This window comes from Heliangelus exortis, chromosome 12 (assembly GCF_036169615.1).
Source record: "Heliangelus exortis chromosome 12, bHelExo1.hap1, whole genome shotgun sequence".
Lineage (NCBI taxonomy): Eukaryota > Metazoa > Chordata > Aves > Apodiformes > Trochilidae > Heliangelus > Heliangelus exortis.
In genome coordinates, this window is record NC_092433.1 from 19,494,033 (window position 1) to 19,510,558 (window position 16,526).

General features: G+C 45.0%; 1 protein-coding gene across 4 annotated transcripts in view; it reads left to right on the top strand.

The window, feature by feature from the left end:
* LOC139801712 (contactin-4) overlaps positions 1 to 16,479 on the top strand; it is a 257,518-nt gene extending 241,039 nt beyond the window's left edge. For 3 of the 4 annotated variants that reach the window (XM_071756351.1, XM_071756348.1, XM_071756352.1), the window contains 11 exons: positions 3,223 to 3,398; positions 5,078 to 5,198; positions 6,289 to 6,447; positions 7,192 to 7,341; positions 8,494 to 8,564; positions 10,123 to 10,357; positions 10,877 to 10,992; positions 11,564 to 11,750; positions 12,245 to 12,357; positions 13,008 to 13,176; positions 14,671 to 16,479. In XM_071756351.1, coding sequence (XP_071612452.1) covers positions 3,223 to 3,398; positions 5,078 to 5,198; positions 6,289 to 6,447; positions 7,192 to 7,341; positions 8,494 to 8,564; positions 10,123 to 10,357; positions 10,877 to 10,992; positions 11,564 to 11,750; positions 12,245 to 12,357; positions 13,008 to 13,176; positions 14,671 to 14,771 — 1,598 coding nt within the window. In that variant the 3' untranslated portion in view covers positions 14,772 to 16,479. The remainder of the gene's footprint in view (positions 1 to 3,222; positions 3,399 to 5,077; positions 5,199 to 6,288; positions 6,448 to 7,191; positions 7,342 to 8,493; positions 8,565 to 10,122; positions 10,358 to 10,876; positions 10,993 to 11,563; positions 11,751 to 12,244; positions 12,358 to 13,007; positions 13,177 to 14,670) is intronic. The other variant, XM_071756350.1, reaches the window with a different exon arrangement.
* The last annotated feature ends 47 nt before the right edge of the window (positions 16,480 to 16,526 follow it).

Sequence of the window (16,526 nt, forward strand, 5' to 3'; positions counted from 1 at the left end):
CAGCCTGGCTATGGATGGAAAGTGCTGCCTGGCTCCCTTTCTTCAAATAAACTGTAAGCTAGCAAGAAAACTTGGTTAAAATCTCATGTAATATAAAGCAAATACATTAAGTCAGAAATACACCAAATTCTCAGCAGTGTGCTGCAGTGATAAAATCAGGGCTGTAATACAGGACAGAAGTGGGAAAAATGTGCTCAGACAGGCTGAGTGCACCCTGCTCTGGTGGCTGGGCTGATGGTGGTGGCATCCAGAGCTGTCCTGGTGTGACCACAGAGGTTTGCTCCAGCTGAAGAGCAGCCCTGTGCCCTGCCAGGCCAGCTGGAGGGCATGAAAAGCAGAGGGTGAACAAACCCGTGGTGTGGCTGTCAGAGGAGAAGGGTGCTCCTGAAAACGCCTGCAGGAAAGGAAGGCTGGGAGGGATCTGCCTGCTTCCCTGTGCCTCCAGTGACACCTACAGCCAGTCACTGCCAGAGGGGACACAGCCTGAGCCAGCCTGGGTTCTGTGCACCAAGGGGCTGCTTGATCTCCCTAGCAAAGCCCAGCCCAGGCTGATGCATTTGCTAAACCTACAGGACACCTGAATGTGTTTGCATGTTCAGTGTAGTTAGTTTTTCCCCCCGTGAACTATTTGATATTAAAAAGCAGATTATTTTACCTCCTGGTGGAAAAAATTTTTTATCCCTGAGCCTGTTCACACTGGTGTGCACTATTCAGTTATTTTTCTCCTCTAGCAGCTTCTCAGTAGTGCCACACAAACTTTCTCAGAAGTGATCTGGAACAATTTTGCTTGGTTTTTGTCTGTCCTTTCTGCAGGAGAGGTGGGCAGTGCCAGGCACTGCTTCCCTCTGCAAAGTGCCCAGAAACCTGCAGGCAGCTACAGGGATTGATGCTGCTCATGGAATTCCTTACCCCTTATCTGCAACTGAATCTTTCAGCCTTTTTTAAAAAATTATTTCAAAGGAAACCAGAGTGCCCCAAAGGTGAATATCACCTCAAATATCACCAAAATCCAAATTACTCCTTTTTTTAAATTAACTCTCCTTGGCATCAGTTCAAACCTTCTAAGGAAAATAACCTGCACTTAGGGGGAGAGAACAGTCACCAAGCATTCAGATCAGCTCTCCTGTAGTATCTGCCTCCCTAGGCTGCCTCTTGCCTTGCAGGTGTTTGATAAATAAATGAGTAGTTAGCTGAGAAAAAAACCCAATCATTGCTTTTCTTTTTTTTAATTTTTGACTTGGATGCTAACCAACATGAATCTGGTGGCTGTAAAGCACTTGCCATAATTAAAGAAGTGCCTGATGTTACAGGTTTTGCAAATGCAAATCTCATCATTCTGATCAGCACTGAGCTGTGGATATCCAAGGTGCACCAAGACCCAGCTGCCCTCAGATGCTTTCTGAAGAACATTTTCCATTTGCTGTTGGGGCTATTAAAGGGCAGGTCTTGAACAGACACCCATGTTTCATTCTTACATGCTTATAAACTGTACAGTGCAGCAGGAGGAGCTCAATTTATGGTGTGGGTGTCTCATCTCTTGCAGCAAGTGCTGTGAGGGTGAGGGTTACCTGCAGCAAAACCTTGGTTCTGACACTTGTTAAGGACCAGGGCTTACCCAGATTGTTCTGGGACTCGTGTGATGCTGCTCAGGGCTTTGTGGGAGGCACCCATTTCATCTCAGAGTCGTTTCCTTCATGAATGTTTCATGCAGGCTTTGAGCAGGGCAAAGGATGAGCTTGTGATGGTGAAAGGCATTTCAGTAAGTGGAGCCCCACTGCAGGGCTGGGTGGTTCTGTAGCATCCAGAGCCTGGGAGGTCCAGCAATCCCAAATCAGTTAAAATCAGAAACAATGTCACAAATCTAGGCAAGAATTAAACATTATTTTAGTAACTTGCACTTACGCTGCTTTCATCCTGGGAAAAGTAAAATGTTTTACTTTGGTTAACTAGTTAATCTTCATAACATCTACTGCTGTTCTGCTAAGAGTTACTCTACTTTCCTAGAAGTTAAATCAAAATATAAATGAGTATGATCTGTCCAAGGTAAAACAGCCAAGTCCCTGAGGACTTGATCTGAAGCCTATTTAGGTCAGCAATTAAATCTTTTTCAGCACCTGTACCCCTTGAAAACCCAGGTACAGCTTTGCATCCCCTGAATTTTGTTGAGTAGTCCTGCCTAGTACATATTTTGGCTGCTGTGTCATTATTTTTGCAGAGAATTAAGCAGTTGGCCCATAGTCTCTGGAAGAAGTAATTAAGATTTTGGTTTCGTTACCAAAGAATGAATAATGCTTGTAGTATTTTAGCATGGCAGCTGTGCAGAATAAACCTTTGGAATAAGCAAAAATACCTATCTGGAGATAATTTTCAGACTTTTGGTTTTATTGTTAAGCATTATTTTTTCTCCATTTCTTCTGGGTCCCTCTATAAAAAAAATATGGCATTTTTGTGAACAGAAATGAAAGACAAATGTTAACTTCAGAGGCAGAGGGAATTCACAGGCACAGATATGGAGCTGAAATGTGCATAATGTGCCATGGCTCATCTTTCTGTGCCACCATTTTGCTTGTGTTGCACAACTAAAGTGAAAAATAGATAATTAAATCAGTGGGAAATAATCCATGTGAACTTCAGCTGGGGATAAGGGATTAGTCCTGAAGCAAAGGGTTGGGTTAATATCTACTGCTACCATTACTACAGGTGTTAGCTTTCTTTTTTTTTCCCTTTCAGTGTCCCAGCAGATATCATTTGTGCTTTTAATGTACCCTTCTTCATTCCAATTTTGATGATTTTGTACTGGAAGGGTTTTCTTAAGGCTGCATTTAATTTAGGAACAGCAAAACAGGTTGTGGATAACCATGGTTATTATGGTGAAACAAGTATTTGAAGTGAGAAGATTCAAATACAAGAACCTTTAATTTTTTAGTTTTTTCATAAATTTTAACAGTGCCCTTCAGATCAGCTGCACTCCTTTCCAGCCTTTTCTTTTCTCCTTGTCCATCAGGATGGTGGCTCAAAGACAATTCAGGAGGTTCAAGTCAAAGATGTGAGAGTTCACTTGCTACACTAAGGATCTTCCTAAGTGATTGCTCTAAACTTCAAGCTCTGCGGGCACTGCTGAGGGTGTCATAGACTGTTCAGGATCTTTTTCTGCATTCCATTTCTGAGGAGGACAGGAATAATGCTTTTTTCCCCCTCCTTTGTTTGTTTGTTTGTTTGTAGATCCAACACGGGTTATGGTGTCACCATTCAGCATGGATGTCACTGTTGGAGAAAGCATTGTCTTGCCTTGCCAGGTATCTCATGACCACTCACTGGATATCATGTTCACCTGGTCATTTAATGGACACCTGATTGACTTTGAGAAAGATGGGGATCACTTTGAAAGAGTTGGAGGGGTAAGTATTAATACTAAAGCAATCTCACAGGAATAAAAGTAGGTAGCATGGAAAAAGGTTAATAGAAGCAATTAATTGGACTAAGCTAATAGTAGGAGACATCTTGCATCTTGTAAATGGAGAAGATAAACATGGTCAGTAGTATTTTGTTATAATTGGTTTAGATTTGTTGTGACTGCTTAATGCCACAGCTGAAATCTGTTCATGTGAACAATGTGCTCACACTGTGTCAGAAGAGCAGACAAACTATCAGGGGCTTTCTCATTGCAAAAAACTGCCTTCTCTTTTTACTCAAACAGAAGAAGTCTGTGATAGTTTTTCTCTGGCTGTAACAGAGAAAGGAATGTAAAATTACAACAATTGTAGAACTTTGTGGACAGCCTCAAATTTGTTCAGGCAGTGTTGATTGACATGATTCTGTGGCTGTGTCCTTCTCTTGTGACCATAGCCTTGGAATAAAGTATTTTTCCTCTACACAAAAGAACCTGCCTGGTGTTACAAACATCCCCCACATCAGAGATGACATTTCTTTTCAGTGTTTTCTGTGCATGTTTCCTGACAACATCAGCGTTGGTATCTTTGTTGTTTGTTGCTTTATTTATAGGAAAATAAGTCAGTACCCACAGACAATGCAAATTTTTGCTGTGTCCAAGGAATTGTTTACTTGAAGGCTGAAAAATGCTGTTCATGACAATCTGATAGTTAGGAGGAGTGAGGTGGGAAATGATGGTTACACTGCCTATCAAGTACAGCAGAGAAAGAAAACTCACAAGGGTTCCACACATTGCTCCAAGGGAGGTTTTACAGAGCCACTGGGTCTCAGTCCATGTTTATATTTGTCAGGAATTTAATGCTGAAAGAAAAAGGAAATACAGTGGACAAACCTTGCTGTTATCCCCAAAAAAATCATTTGAAGACACACTTGAAGAATGATGCCTGGGGCTGCCTGGCCACCGTGCCTGATTGTCCTGCAAAGCCCAAATTACCAACTTTATTAAATATTCTTCAGTCAGAAGGCCACAATCACAAGGTTACCCTGAGATTTTTAACGTCTTGAATGCTTTGTGTCTGGAGAAAAATTGAGAGTTTTTCAGCTTCCTATAAGTACAGATACATAATTAGTTCTATTCAACAGTTAATCAGACATGCACTTGGCATTTGGAAAACAAATTACTGCTGCTAGGTGATGCAAGATTTCCTCAGAGAGTGCTGTTCTGGTGATCTTTAGCTCAGAAACGCCGGGCAATCAAAATGCTGGCTGGGGTACAAGGCCATGAAACTATTGCAGATGTCTGATAATTTGGGTTGGTTTTCACTTAGGAAATAGATGCAGACACAACTTGGGCATCCGAGCACCAGAGGGGCTGTAAATTGGATATCCAGAGAGGGAAAGGAGGGAACCTGCTCTACATAAGCTTTGTCACATTGTTTTGATGGGGAAACTGGTGAACATCCCCAAGCCAGGCTCCCCTGCCCCTTGTAGGAGACATAATTTTTGCAATGCTCCCACTCTCATCTTCAAGGCAGACACACATAATTTTAATAGGCCATGGCTTGCATTACTAATGTTTTCATCAGCCTGTGTAAAATAAATCCATTAGTCACAGTGTCCTTCATGTGATAATGATGTTTAGCACTCATTAAAAAGTAATTGTAACCACTTTTCCCTCCTTTATCAGCAGGATTCAGCTGGTGATTTGATGATCAGAAGCATCCAGCTGAAGCATGCTGGGAAGTATGTCTGCATGGTGCAAACAAGTGTGGACAAGCTATCAGCTGCTGCAGACCTGATTGTAAGAGGTATTTGAATTTTGTTGTTGTTGTTGTAAAATTTTAATTTCTTTTTTCCCCCCTCTCTTTTGCTGCTGCTAAGACAATCCCTGGGCTCAGAGACATTCATTGGAATCCCTGCATCTTGTAATTAATCTAAGAAGTAAACTCAAAGAACATGCTGGGGTTCACAGGACGTTTTCAAGCAATGCATATAGAGCTTCTTTCATACAAACATACTCATTCAGCAGCCACACAGCCCAGATGAGCACTCCAGTGCATGTTTGTGCCCTGAATGCAAAACTTGCCCTGACCAAATTCATTTATTTGATGACCTGTGCAGCAGGAACAGTATCCAGCAGATTCACTGCATTTCTACCCCCATTATTAGTCCTTTCCTAGAATAAACATGATTTAGTAACTTCCCGGGTATTTCAAGATCTATCCATGCCATACACAGGTGATCTGTGTGGCTTTAGGAGAGGCACAATTAGTTAACCTGGGCCTTAGAACACGTAAGATCTTTTGGTGGGGACAGAGGGAGCTGCCTGCTCCATGAGGCTGTGTTGTGTGGCTGCTCCCCCCAGCAAAACACTCTCAAGTTTTAATTTCAGAGAAATGACATCTGGCTAGACCTGCTGAAACTTTCATTTTAAAAACAGGATAGTGGTGGGTTTCAGGTTGTTTTAGATCTTTAGAACAAGTCCAGCTCTCTGAACATAATTTTAGTCCAGGGGGTGAATTGCAAGAGGAGAGTTTGCTTGAGATGGTGATTTTGGGGAGAGGCTTCACCTCCTGTTCCACAGCTGACAGCAAAGGCCAAGTGGTGCAGGAGGGATGTCCTCTGGTGTCCTCTGGTGCTTTACTGGTTAGGAGGAGCTCAGCAGTAAACCAGAAAATACTGATTCACACTCAGACATGGCATCCAAGTTGCAGCCAAAAATGGTACCTGTACAGCAGCCAGTCCTAAAGCAACAGACCTGGGATGGCTGGGGCTGTGCTTAACTCCTCCACAAGGACTCAGTTACCTCTGTCCTCAGGAAGGGAAGAAAACCAGAACACTCCTTCCTTGAGTCACTGTGAAACTCCTAACACCCCTCTCCTGTAATTCAACCAACAGGTCCTCCGGGTCCTCCAGAAGCTGTGACAATAGATGAAATCACTGACACCACAGCTCAGCTGTCCTGGAGGCCAGGAGCAGACAACCACAGCCCCATTACAATGTATGTTGTCCAGGCAAGGACCCCCTTCTCAGTGGGGTGGCAAGCAGTGAGCACAGGTAGGTCCATCCCCTCCTCCTCAGAGAGATCCACCAGTGGAGAACACATCCACGGGGGCCCTGCCCGGGCCAGGTGGAGCAGCTCTGCACCTTGAAGTGAAAAGTCATCTCCCCAGCTGGAGAATGGTCTTATTAACTAGTTTCAAGTTTGGCAAGCCAAGGATTTAGGGCCTGGTTTGTGCTATCACTCATCCATTTTTCTCATGAATGTTTAAGGGCAAACAGAATGAATTCCTATCTTTTGTTGCCATGCTGGAGATATACAACAGTAATTGTGGGCTATAAAGACATCCCTCAGGGACAGGCCGTGTCATCTGGCCTATCTTTAAGTAGAATTATTTTCCTGATAGAGGGACAAATCCCATGATGTAATTGCTCATTCTGTCAGAGGTTAATTTTGTTCCAGTCACCATGAAATAGAGGGAAAACAGTGTGTTTTAAAAAGAGAAAAATAAAACCCCTTTAAAACTATTGTCTCAACACGTTGTTTTCAAAACTAGCACTTTCAGAGGAGCTCTTTAATACCAGGATTTTCTCTGCTAAAAAGCACAATGGTTTAGTGCCACCTTTTTACTTCTTTTCAGTCAACAACACATTAGAAAAATGAGAAAAGGATTGTCAGTCCTTATTCACTTTGTATTTACATTAATTCCTCACTTTTAAGGGTCTCAGATACCCTTTCTCAGTAGTCTTTAATACTTGCAGTGGGTTTTGTTGCCCTCCTGACCTACAGCTGTCTCCTAGTTCCAGAGGTCATCGATGGCAGGACCTTCACAGCCACAGTGGTGGGGTTGAACCCTTGGGTTGAGTACGAATTTCGGGTTGTGGCTGCCAACCTGATTGGGATTGGGGAGCCCAGCAGAGCTTCAGAGAAGAGAAGAACTGAAGAAGCTCGTAAGTAGTGGTGGGTGACTGAGTTAAGTCTTGCTGGGCAGGTGCTTGGCAGTGCTGACAGATGTGCTGCACTGGAGGAAGCTGAGGAGCACTTTCCTCACCCACTGCTCTCCTCCCTTGTGGAACATTGTTTGTGTGCACAGAACAGGCAGAAGCTGTGGAGCTCCTGATGGGCTTCTGCTCACTCCACAAATCCTGGATACATAGGAAGACTTCATCCCATTTCTGCAGAAACCAATGATTTAAAAAAAAAAAAATAAAAAGCATTGTGGCAGGTTTTTTTGGAAAATACTGCTCAGTATCCATTGATGAGAGAGCTGAACTTTGGTTTCCTCTGGTTTCCCAAGTCCCTTTGGTTTCCCAAGATCAATGGAATGAGACCTGGGAACCCAGAGGTCACAAGTTCAAGCTTCCCAGCAGGAGAGTTGGCAGCCTCTTGATTCTGGGACCTTCTGTGGTTCTGAGTTAAGTTGGGCCTGGTCCCTGTGGGCCAGCAGCCTTGGAGAAACCACCCTGGGCTGCCCTATGTGCTGGATCCTTTCACAGGCTTAGTGAGGGGCTCTGTCTTCTCCCCAGCACACCACTTCACCCACACTGTGACTTCAGACTGCTGCAGGAACAGCTTGGTGGGGAACTTGAGTAGTTAAAGGGAACTTCAGTAGTGCCTGTGTTTGGGGATTTCCATGCCAGCCACAGGCCTTAAGAGCTTCAAAGCTCCTTGATGTTGTCCCTGTCTTCTGATCTGGCAGAAGGGGTCACACAAGGCCTAGGCTCAGCGTGGTGGCTGCAGGGATGTGTGTCTGGGTGATAGGAAACCCCTGCTAGGTGGCTCCTCTCTTCTGATTTAGCCTGTAACAGAACAGAATAGGAAATATAAAACAAAGAAGAAGCCTTTTTTTATGGAAGATAAATGTTTAAACTGAACAATTAGTGACTGATTACACAAGTTAATTGGCACACTTTTAATATACTGTTATTGACATACTTTTAATGTGCTATTTGCCATGGCAAATTAGTCACTTCCTAATAGCAGTGCTGGTACCCAGCAGGGGAAGGCCAGCAGAGTCCTGTTGCTGGGTTGCTCTGTTCCATTTCAATGCACTTTTCAGGTTTCAAAGTCACCCTCTGCACCTTCTGCATCTTTCTTTGTAGTTCCTGAGGTGACCCCAGCCAATGTCAGTGGTGGTGGAGGGAGCAAGTCAGAGCTGGTCATTACCTGGGAGGTAAGTGGAGGCCACACTGAGAGGAAAATTACTGTGGTCCTGATGTAAGTGTGCCCTTTCACCCTAGACATCAGGGAAGCTTCCATAGATTTCAAACCATTTGCAGTAAAAAAGCCCAGACTGTGTGATAAAATACTGAAATCACTAAAGATGAGCTCCAGCCCTTCCCCATCCCAGGTCTCCATGCAAGGCCACCAGCAGTGAGGGGCTGTGCAGGGGACCATAAGGAGGGGGTTGAGTGTTCCTGCCACCACCCCAACTCAGCTCCCCTGGCTCTGGGCACATCCCTATGGATGCAGCAAAACCTGGATGGGCAGGAACCAGCCCAGGGGAAAAAGGAGTGAGTGAGGCCAGGCCTGGCACCTCCTGACCCAGCTGAGAGCTGTGGCTGGGTCCCAAGCTGCAGCCTGTGTCCCTTTACCAGGTTCTGTGGCAGCAAAGAGTTAAGAGCACAACACATTGCATGCTGCTCATGGAAGTCAGCAAGAGGAGATGCAGAGCTGAAAAATGTTTAATATTCCGTGAGGCAGTCGAGGTTAGAATTTTGGTCATTTGTCTGCTCATATTTTCATGTTATGATGCAATGCAGCTGGCATATTTTTTCCTAATAATGAACTTCACTAGACATGCTAACACTTCCACTTAGCACTATTTCTGACCAAGCTGGCAGAAGGAATTGCCAGAGATATTTTTAAGGTTATTAAAAAACTATAAATGGATTTTTGTCCTTACCACACAGCTCAATGTGTTAAATTTCCTCCTCTGCTGGACTAATTAGCTACGCTGTGCCTCCTAAAGATACTACAATATGTTTCAAAGACACACATGGCAAGAACATCAGCCATTGATTTGAGTGGTAATTTGCACAAAATATAATTTATGTTTTGTTAGAACAGTCAGTTTACCCTTTTAAATCTCCAGAGGCCTTTTCTTCCTGGACTGGTGTATTTTTTGAGCCTTTACAATACAGAGTAAGAAGCAGTCACCAAAAGTAACCTCTGCACATGCTGAAACACCATGGACACTGTGGGAGAGGGGCCCATAATTAGATTTAGGTTAGGTCTTAAGGAGAGGGTGAGGGTGCTGAGCCCCTGGTTGCCCCCAGAAGCTGTGGCTGCCCCATCCCTGGCAGTGGTGAAGGTTGGATGGGGCTTGGAGCACCCTGGGCTGGGGGAGGTGTCCGTGCCTGTGCAGGGGGGTTGGAACTGGATGAGCTTTAAGGTCCCTTCCAACCCCAAGCAGTCAATGCTTTTATGATAATTACAGCTTATTTTAACACACTGAAGCTCTGAGTTTGGATGCAGCTTTCAGGGGTCTGCAAGCCTGAGAGCAGGAAGTGTCAGTGTGTCCAGAGGTGACCTGGAGGTGACAGGTTGTTTCTTCCAGCTGTCACCTAGTGCTCCCCTTCCCTTCACCATCACGTTTGCGACAAGTTGCTTCCTGCCTCTCATCCTATGGGATGTGCATAGTTGGCTGACCTGCCCTGGGTCCCTGTGTGGCAATGGACCACCTGCCATTTCTGAAGCTGTCATGTCTCTCCCCCTCTGCCTGCCCACAGACCGTGCCTGAGGAGATGCAGAACGGGGGTGGCTTTGGGTACGTGGTGGCTTTCCGTCCCTTTGGCACCATCAGCTGGATGCAGACCGTGGTGGCCTCCCCGGACGCCGCCAGATACGTCTTCCGCAACGAGACCCTGCCCCCCTTCTCCCCCTATGAAGTGAAAGTGGGGGTGTACAACAACAAAGGGGAAGGGTCCTTCAGCCCTGTCACAGTCGTCTACTCTGCAGAGGAAGGTAGAGCCAGGAGCCCACCCCCTGCTGCTGGGCACTGGGGGGGTTGAGCGGGTCCGAGAGGGTTTAGTACCCACCTGGATGTATGCTTGGCTACTCACTCCTTGCTCTGATTTATAATAAATGGCAAGCCCTGATGAGTTCTTTTGATAGTCATTAAAATAACATTAATCATAATGAAATCTTTTGATATTAATGGAAAAGTAATATGTAATCTGGAAAGAATTCCGTGGGGATTCAGGATGAATTAATGTCCGCTGATTGGAAAATGGTCTCTCTTGTCCTAATTAGAGTACATGGTACCCAGGGTTGGGTTTAGTAATGACATCTTGTTATTTGTGAGGCAGAAGAGTGGTGCTGCCTGGCACAGGCTGACAGGCCACCAGTTTGAAACGTGGGAGGTTTATTTTGGTGGGATGCCTCCTTTCTTCTGTGAGGAAGGAAATAAATCCCTTGAAGTTTGGGACTAATGGAACAGAAAATGGAAAACTCTTCTAATTTTGTTTTTAACTCTCTACCCAGAGCCAACAAGAGCCCCAACCACTGTTCTGGCCAGAAGTCTTTCTGCCTCGGATGTTGAAGTTTCTTGGGCTCCTCCTCGGGAGAACCAGCACAAAGGAAGAATACAGGGATATGAGGTATGGAGGGACAAGATGGGATCCTTTCAGTGCTAAAAGTTGAGGAGATGCCACGATAGTCACTGTCAGCCACTGCAACATGGCTCCTGCTGATGACAAGCCCCACATCTCCCCAACATGTGGGTTCCTGTGGCAGATTTGCTTCCTTTTCTTCAGTACAGAGATTCCTCACTCATGCTGAATGATTACGTATTTTTCTGTACATGATCTGGCTGAAAATAGAGCATAGAGCTGTCTGGGGCTCACCACCTTTGTAGTGAAAAATTTCTTCCTAATGTCTAACATAAATCTACCCCCTTCCAATTTAAAGCTATTACCACTTGGCCCATCACTCCATGCCCTTGTCCAAAGTCCCTCCTCAACCTTTCATGTAGCCCCCTCAAGGACTGGAAGGTGCTCTGACATCTCCTCAGAGCCTTCTCTTCTCCAGGCTGAACATCCCCAGCTCTCTCAGCCCTGTCCCTGCGGCACTTCCAGTTTGGGCAGCAGGGCCAGAGGTAGCACTGGAAGCACCCAGGGTGCTGCCAGCCCAAAGCTGGGAGTGAACACATTTTCCTGCTCCACTTCTCAGGTCAGGTGCTGGAGACACGATGAGAAGGAAGAAAACGCAAAAAGGATTCGAACGGTTGGCAACCAAACATCCACAAAAGTCACCAACCTGAGAGGCAACGTGCTCTATCACCTGGCTGTCAGGGCCTACAACACAGCTGGGACAGGCCCCTCCAGCCCCCTGGTCAATGTCACCACTAAAAAGCCACGTGAGTGGTTGGGAGAAGAGGGGGCTGGTGCATGGGGGGGTTTCTGCCAGCAATCCCCACTCTTGTTTTCAAGTTTTCTTGAGTCTGAAGGAGCTGTCAGACTTTTCTTCACTAGGTCTCTGTGCACAGGCCCTTTTTTTTGTGTTTTTTGTAAGGCTCTTCCTCATGTTAAGGAAGCAGAGCATGCAAAACTGAAATCACAGCTGTGCAGGGAAATTAAATATTTATCTCAGCGTTCAAGAGGTCTTTTTGCTTCTGGTCTCAGGAATGTTGAGCAACTGACTGAATCCTTTTTTTCATTTAGAGCACTGTGTTGTGTCACACCTCCTGTGACCTTGCAAACACAGGTCAGTGAAACAGCTCATTAGCTTTCTGGAGCCATAGGACTCTGGGCACACTCAGCTATGGTGGTGGGAGCCACGTTGGTATTGGGAGGGGTCCAGCTGGGAAATGGTGCTCCTCAGTAATGCCATGCTGTGTGTATTTTGGTACAGCACCAAGTCAGCCCCCTGGGAACATCATATGGAATTCATCTGACTCCAAGATCATACTGAACTGGGACCAAGTGAAAGCACTGGACAACGAGTCGGAAGTGAGAGGCTACAAAGTGAGTATTTTGTCAGCACGTGCAGCTGGAGATCACTGCCCTGCACCACCTCCCTCACCACCCCCAGCCCTGCAGGGAGTCCTCAGGAAGCCTCAGCTGTCACAAAGTTCTGCTTTTGGGCTATAAAGGAATATTACAATGAATCTGCTGTCCAGTTGGGGTTTAGAGGAAGAGCTGGCCAGGTATTTTTCATGGTGTTTGCATGGGTTTCCAGGTTAAAACTGGAGTATTCCTCCAGAAACCCATGTAGGCCAGACCCATGTAGAGTGAACACATTCTGCTGGTGAGAGACTCATCACCCTGAAAAAAGAAACTCCAGAAAGTCCTCTCATAGCTTACTGTTAGCATTTTATGAATCATAACAAAATGTTACCCATTTTTCTTCTTTTTTTTCTGAAAATCTTACACTTTATGGTACGATTTACGATCAAGCTTAGTAGAATTCCCAGATTTTAGAAGTAATTAAAAAAACCCAGTTAATCTGAGAAGCTGTTTGTGTCACTGCATCAAATACCCCAACACAGTTTCCTGAAGAAATGTAGTTAAGATGTTTTGCCCTCCCTACATAAGCCTTGGGTTTTATTTCAGTAAATCTGGCTACCCTCAGGACAATGGGCATCTCCACCATTTCTTCCCCCTCTTCTCTGCAGGTTCTGTACAGGTGGAACAGGCAGAGCAGCACGTCTGTGATAGAAACAAATCAAACCTCTGTGGAGCTGTCCCTGCCCTTCACTGAGGATTACATCATCCAGATCCAGCCCTTCAGCGACGGGGGGGACGGCAGCACCAGCGAACAAATCCGAATTCCAAAGATATCAAGTAAGGATGGGAGGAGCTGGGCTGGGTGCCTGCTCTGCTCCCACCAGGCCATGGACAGGCAGTGTCCCCAGCCCCTCTGCTCCTGCCTGCTGCCAGGGCAGATCTGCTTCACCCCCAGCACCTCTTGTGGCTACAAACAAGGAGGAACCAGAGCTCTGAGCAAGGCTCTGGTCTGGGCATTTCCCAGGAGCTGAAACTTGGATTTCTCTGGGACCAGCAGTCATTCCAGACCATGTTCATCCTCAGTCAAGCTTAAACTATAAGAAACCGTGTCAGAAGTTGTTAAAGCTCTATTTAAGATTTCCAGACACTTTCCACTCTCTTATTTCCACACTCATATATGTGTTGGATATATTGTTTCACTGCGGTTCACTATAACAAAACACAAAATGCACTGTTCAGAGGCTTTTAAATTTATAAGGCTACTGTATAGCCATATTCCATTGTGTGTTGGATACATAAATATTTATTTAGGGAAATGAGGTTGTGTAGAAGAACAAACAGAGAAGAGAGTATTTTATTACACAGCATTGCTTTTGCAAAATCTCCATGTCCCATCTTCCATTAATAATGCCACGGTTTATAAGCTGCATTAAATCAGGAGCCTCTGCAATGCAGGAATATGGCATTAAAATGATAGCAATGTACAAAGCCCTGGGTGAGATCAGAATTCTCTCCACCACAGTTGTGCACTGTGGCTGCATAAGCCATACAGGAGAATTAAATCAGCAGACAGAGGAGAGCCATGGGGAGCAGGAACATGTGCCAGTTGGAGCAACAGCTTCTTCAGGACATGGGTCCTGCCAGGCTGGTGCAGGAACAGCTTGGAGGCAGTACAGATGTAAAAAAAATAAAATAATAAGTGAACAGGTCACATAATAATAGAACTCTGGAAGGAGACTCAAGGCAACAGCAGCCCTACCTTATGAGGACAGGCTGGGGGAGATGGGGTTGTTCAGCCTGGAGAAGGGGAGGCTCCAAGGTGACCTTCCATTATAGTGACTTTCCCCACAAGAGCCCACAAGAAAGCTGGGGTAGGGCTTTTTACCCAGGTGTGTGGTGAGAGGACAAGGGGAAATGGTTTAAAACTTGAAGAGGGGAGATTTAGGTTGGACATGAGGAAGAAATTTTTTCTTGTGAGGGTGGTGAGACACTGGCCCCAGGTTGCCCAAGGAAGTTTTGGCTGCCCCATCCCTGGCAGTGTCTCAGGTCAGGTTGGATGGGGCTTGGAGTATCCTGGGCTGTGGGAGGTGTCCCTGCCCTGCATCCTTGGAACAGGATGAGCTTTAAGGTCCCTTCCAACCCAAACCTGTCTGGGATTCTATGAAAAATCTGGTTGGAGAGGTGAGACCCAGGAGCAGGAAGGCTCACAGGGAATCACCTCACCTCCTGCCAGGCTTCCTCCAAGGACACAGAATGAGAATGTGGGCTGGGGGAGGTTTGGGTTGATGGGGGCTGCTCCCCTCACTTCTCTCCCCTCTCTCCTCTGCCCAGACGCCTACGCGAGGGGATCCGGCGCTTCGAGCTCCAAGGCCTGCACGCTGTCAGCCATCAGCACCATCATGATCTCCCTCACAGCACGCTCCAGTTTATGACAAAAGATCCCAGGCAGGACTTCTTGTTTATAATCTAAGCAACATTTAGCTAGTTGTTTTGAAGACACCCAGTACTAAGTAATATTGTGGTTTGAGTACACCTTACTACTGGAAAAATGTTTATGCTTCTTTAGGAATGGCATTATACAGTACTTCCTCAAAGCAAATATAGCTTTGTCTGAAGTTTCCTTGGAAACTCTGCAATGCACTGAAAACATCTGTAATATGATGTTACCAAAGCAGTTTACATATGTCCTTATATGCATATTTTTTATTATATATTTAGTGTTTTATAGAATTTTTTAAAGTTAACATATGATGTAGATATTAATTTTTTTCCTCTGCTATAAAATGCTACGGATGACATTATCACGGGAATATTTGTTTGGAATTTTTTCCTTTCTGACAGAGAGTTTGGAGTTGTTGGTAGTAAACTGGCTGCAAGTTCACTGTACAGTTTTACAAGGCTACGCAAGGCAGAACTGTTCCAGGTGAGGTTTGGAATGTATTTAAACAGCATTACAATGATTCTGATGTTAAATCAGAGGATGGCACATTGTATTCACAGGTCTGAGACAAACTCAAAACACTCACTCAACAACAGTAATGGTGGGAAAATGCAGGAATTTGGGTTGGTTGTGGACTACAGGACCTGTAGCAGATATTCTGGCATCATGTCTTGAAATAGCTTTGTCTTTACCTGATAAGCATTAAATGGGGTAGGAGTGAAGGTACCACGAGGATGAGATCTCTGCCTCTGGTGACAAAAAGGGACAGGTCCGTGAAGGAGTGAGCAAATGAACGCCGTGGTTCTCACCTCTGGGGGAAACCCACCTTGCAATCCACTTGGCTTTGGGGGATTTTATTCCAAGAAAACCAGAACACAGCGACTCGGAGGCGTGAAGGTGCCCTGGGCTGGGTGTCAGCGTGCACATCCCTCATCACCCCACGTGTGGGACGTTTTTCCCTTTTCCTGGGAAATTGGATCTGGAGCAAGAGCCTGGGAGGAGCTGGAGATGAGCTCCCAGGGAGGTGTTTGGGTTGTCATTGGGGACAGGGGATCTCCTGCTGGGAGAGAGGCCTCTGCTGGGGTGGCTGCATTTCTTCAGAAACTCTTCCTAGACCCCTGAAGGTAAATAGAGGCACGCTGGACAAATGGCACTATCCACAGCAAAATCATTCTTCTTAAGAGAAGGGACTGTTTGTTACTATGGGGTAATTTTGTAAGTTGACTCAGATGGGTAATGCTGGTAAAAGGCAATGGGCTTTTCTATAAAATTTTCCAGTTTAAATGCGCTGCAGTGGTTTATTATTTTTTAATTTGTTTTCCTGATAGCTTGAATTTGCCTGTAACTTGTCTTTTTTGCTTACAAACTAATACAGTTAACTTTTAGACCTTCTAAATATATTTATTCAGTAACTCATAATCAGGATTCCACTTGTGTAAAAGTCAGGGGTGTTGACCAGAGAAATATTGTCAGTATTTCAAGCTGTGTTCCTTTCTTAGTTTGATATGGTTATTCTATGTAAAAAACAAACAAACAACAACAACAAAAACACATAAAAAAAAACAAAAAACCAAGAAAAATGGAACAAAAAAAAAAAGCTTCTGTAGTTTTCTCCCCAGTGTAAATGATATTTATCAGTGATCTAGCAGATGTAATCTTTTTTTAAAGGTATTGGTAATAAATATTCTGTCATTTGTAAAGATACCTGTTTTCCAGGAGCATTTTTCCTCCATGTTTCATTGTACCC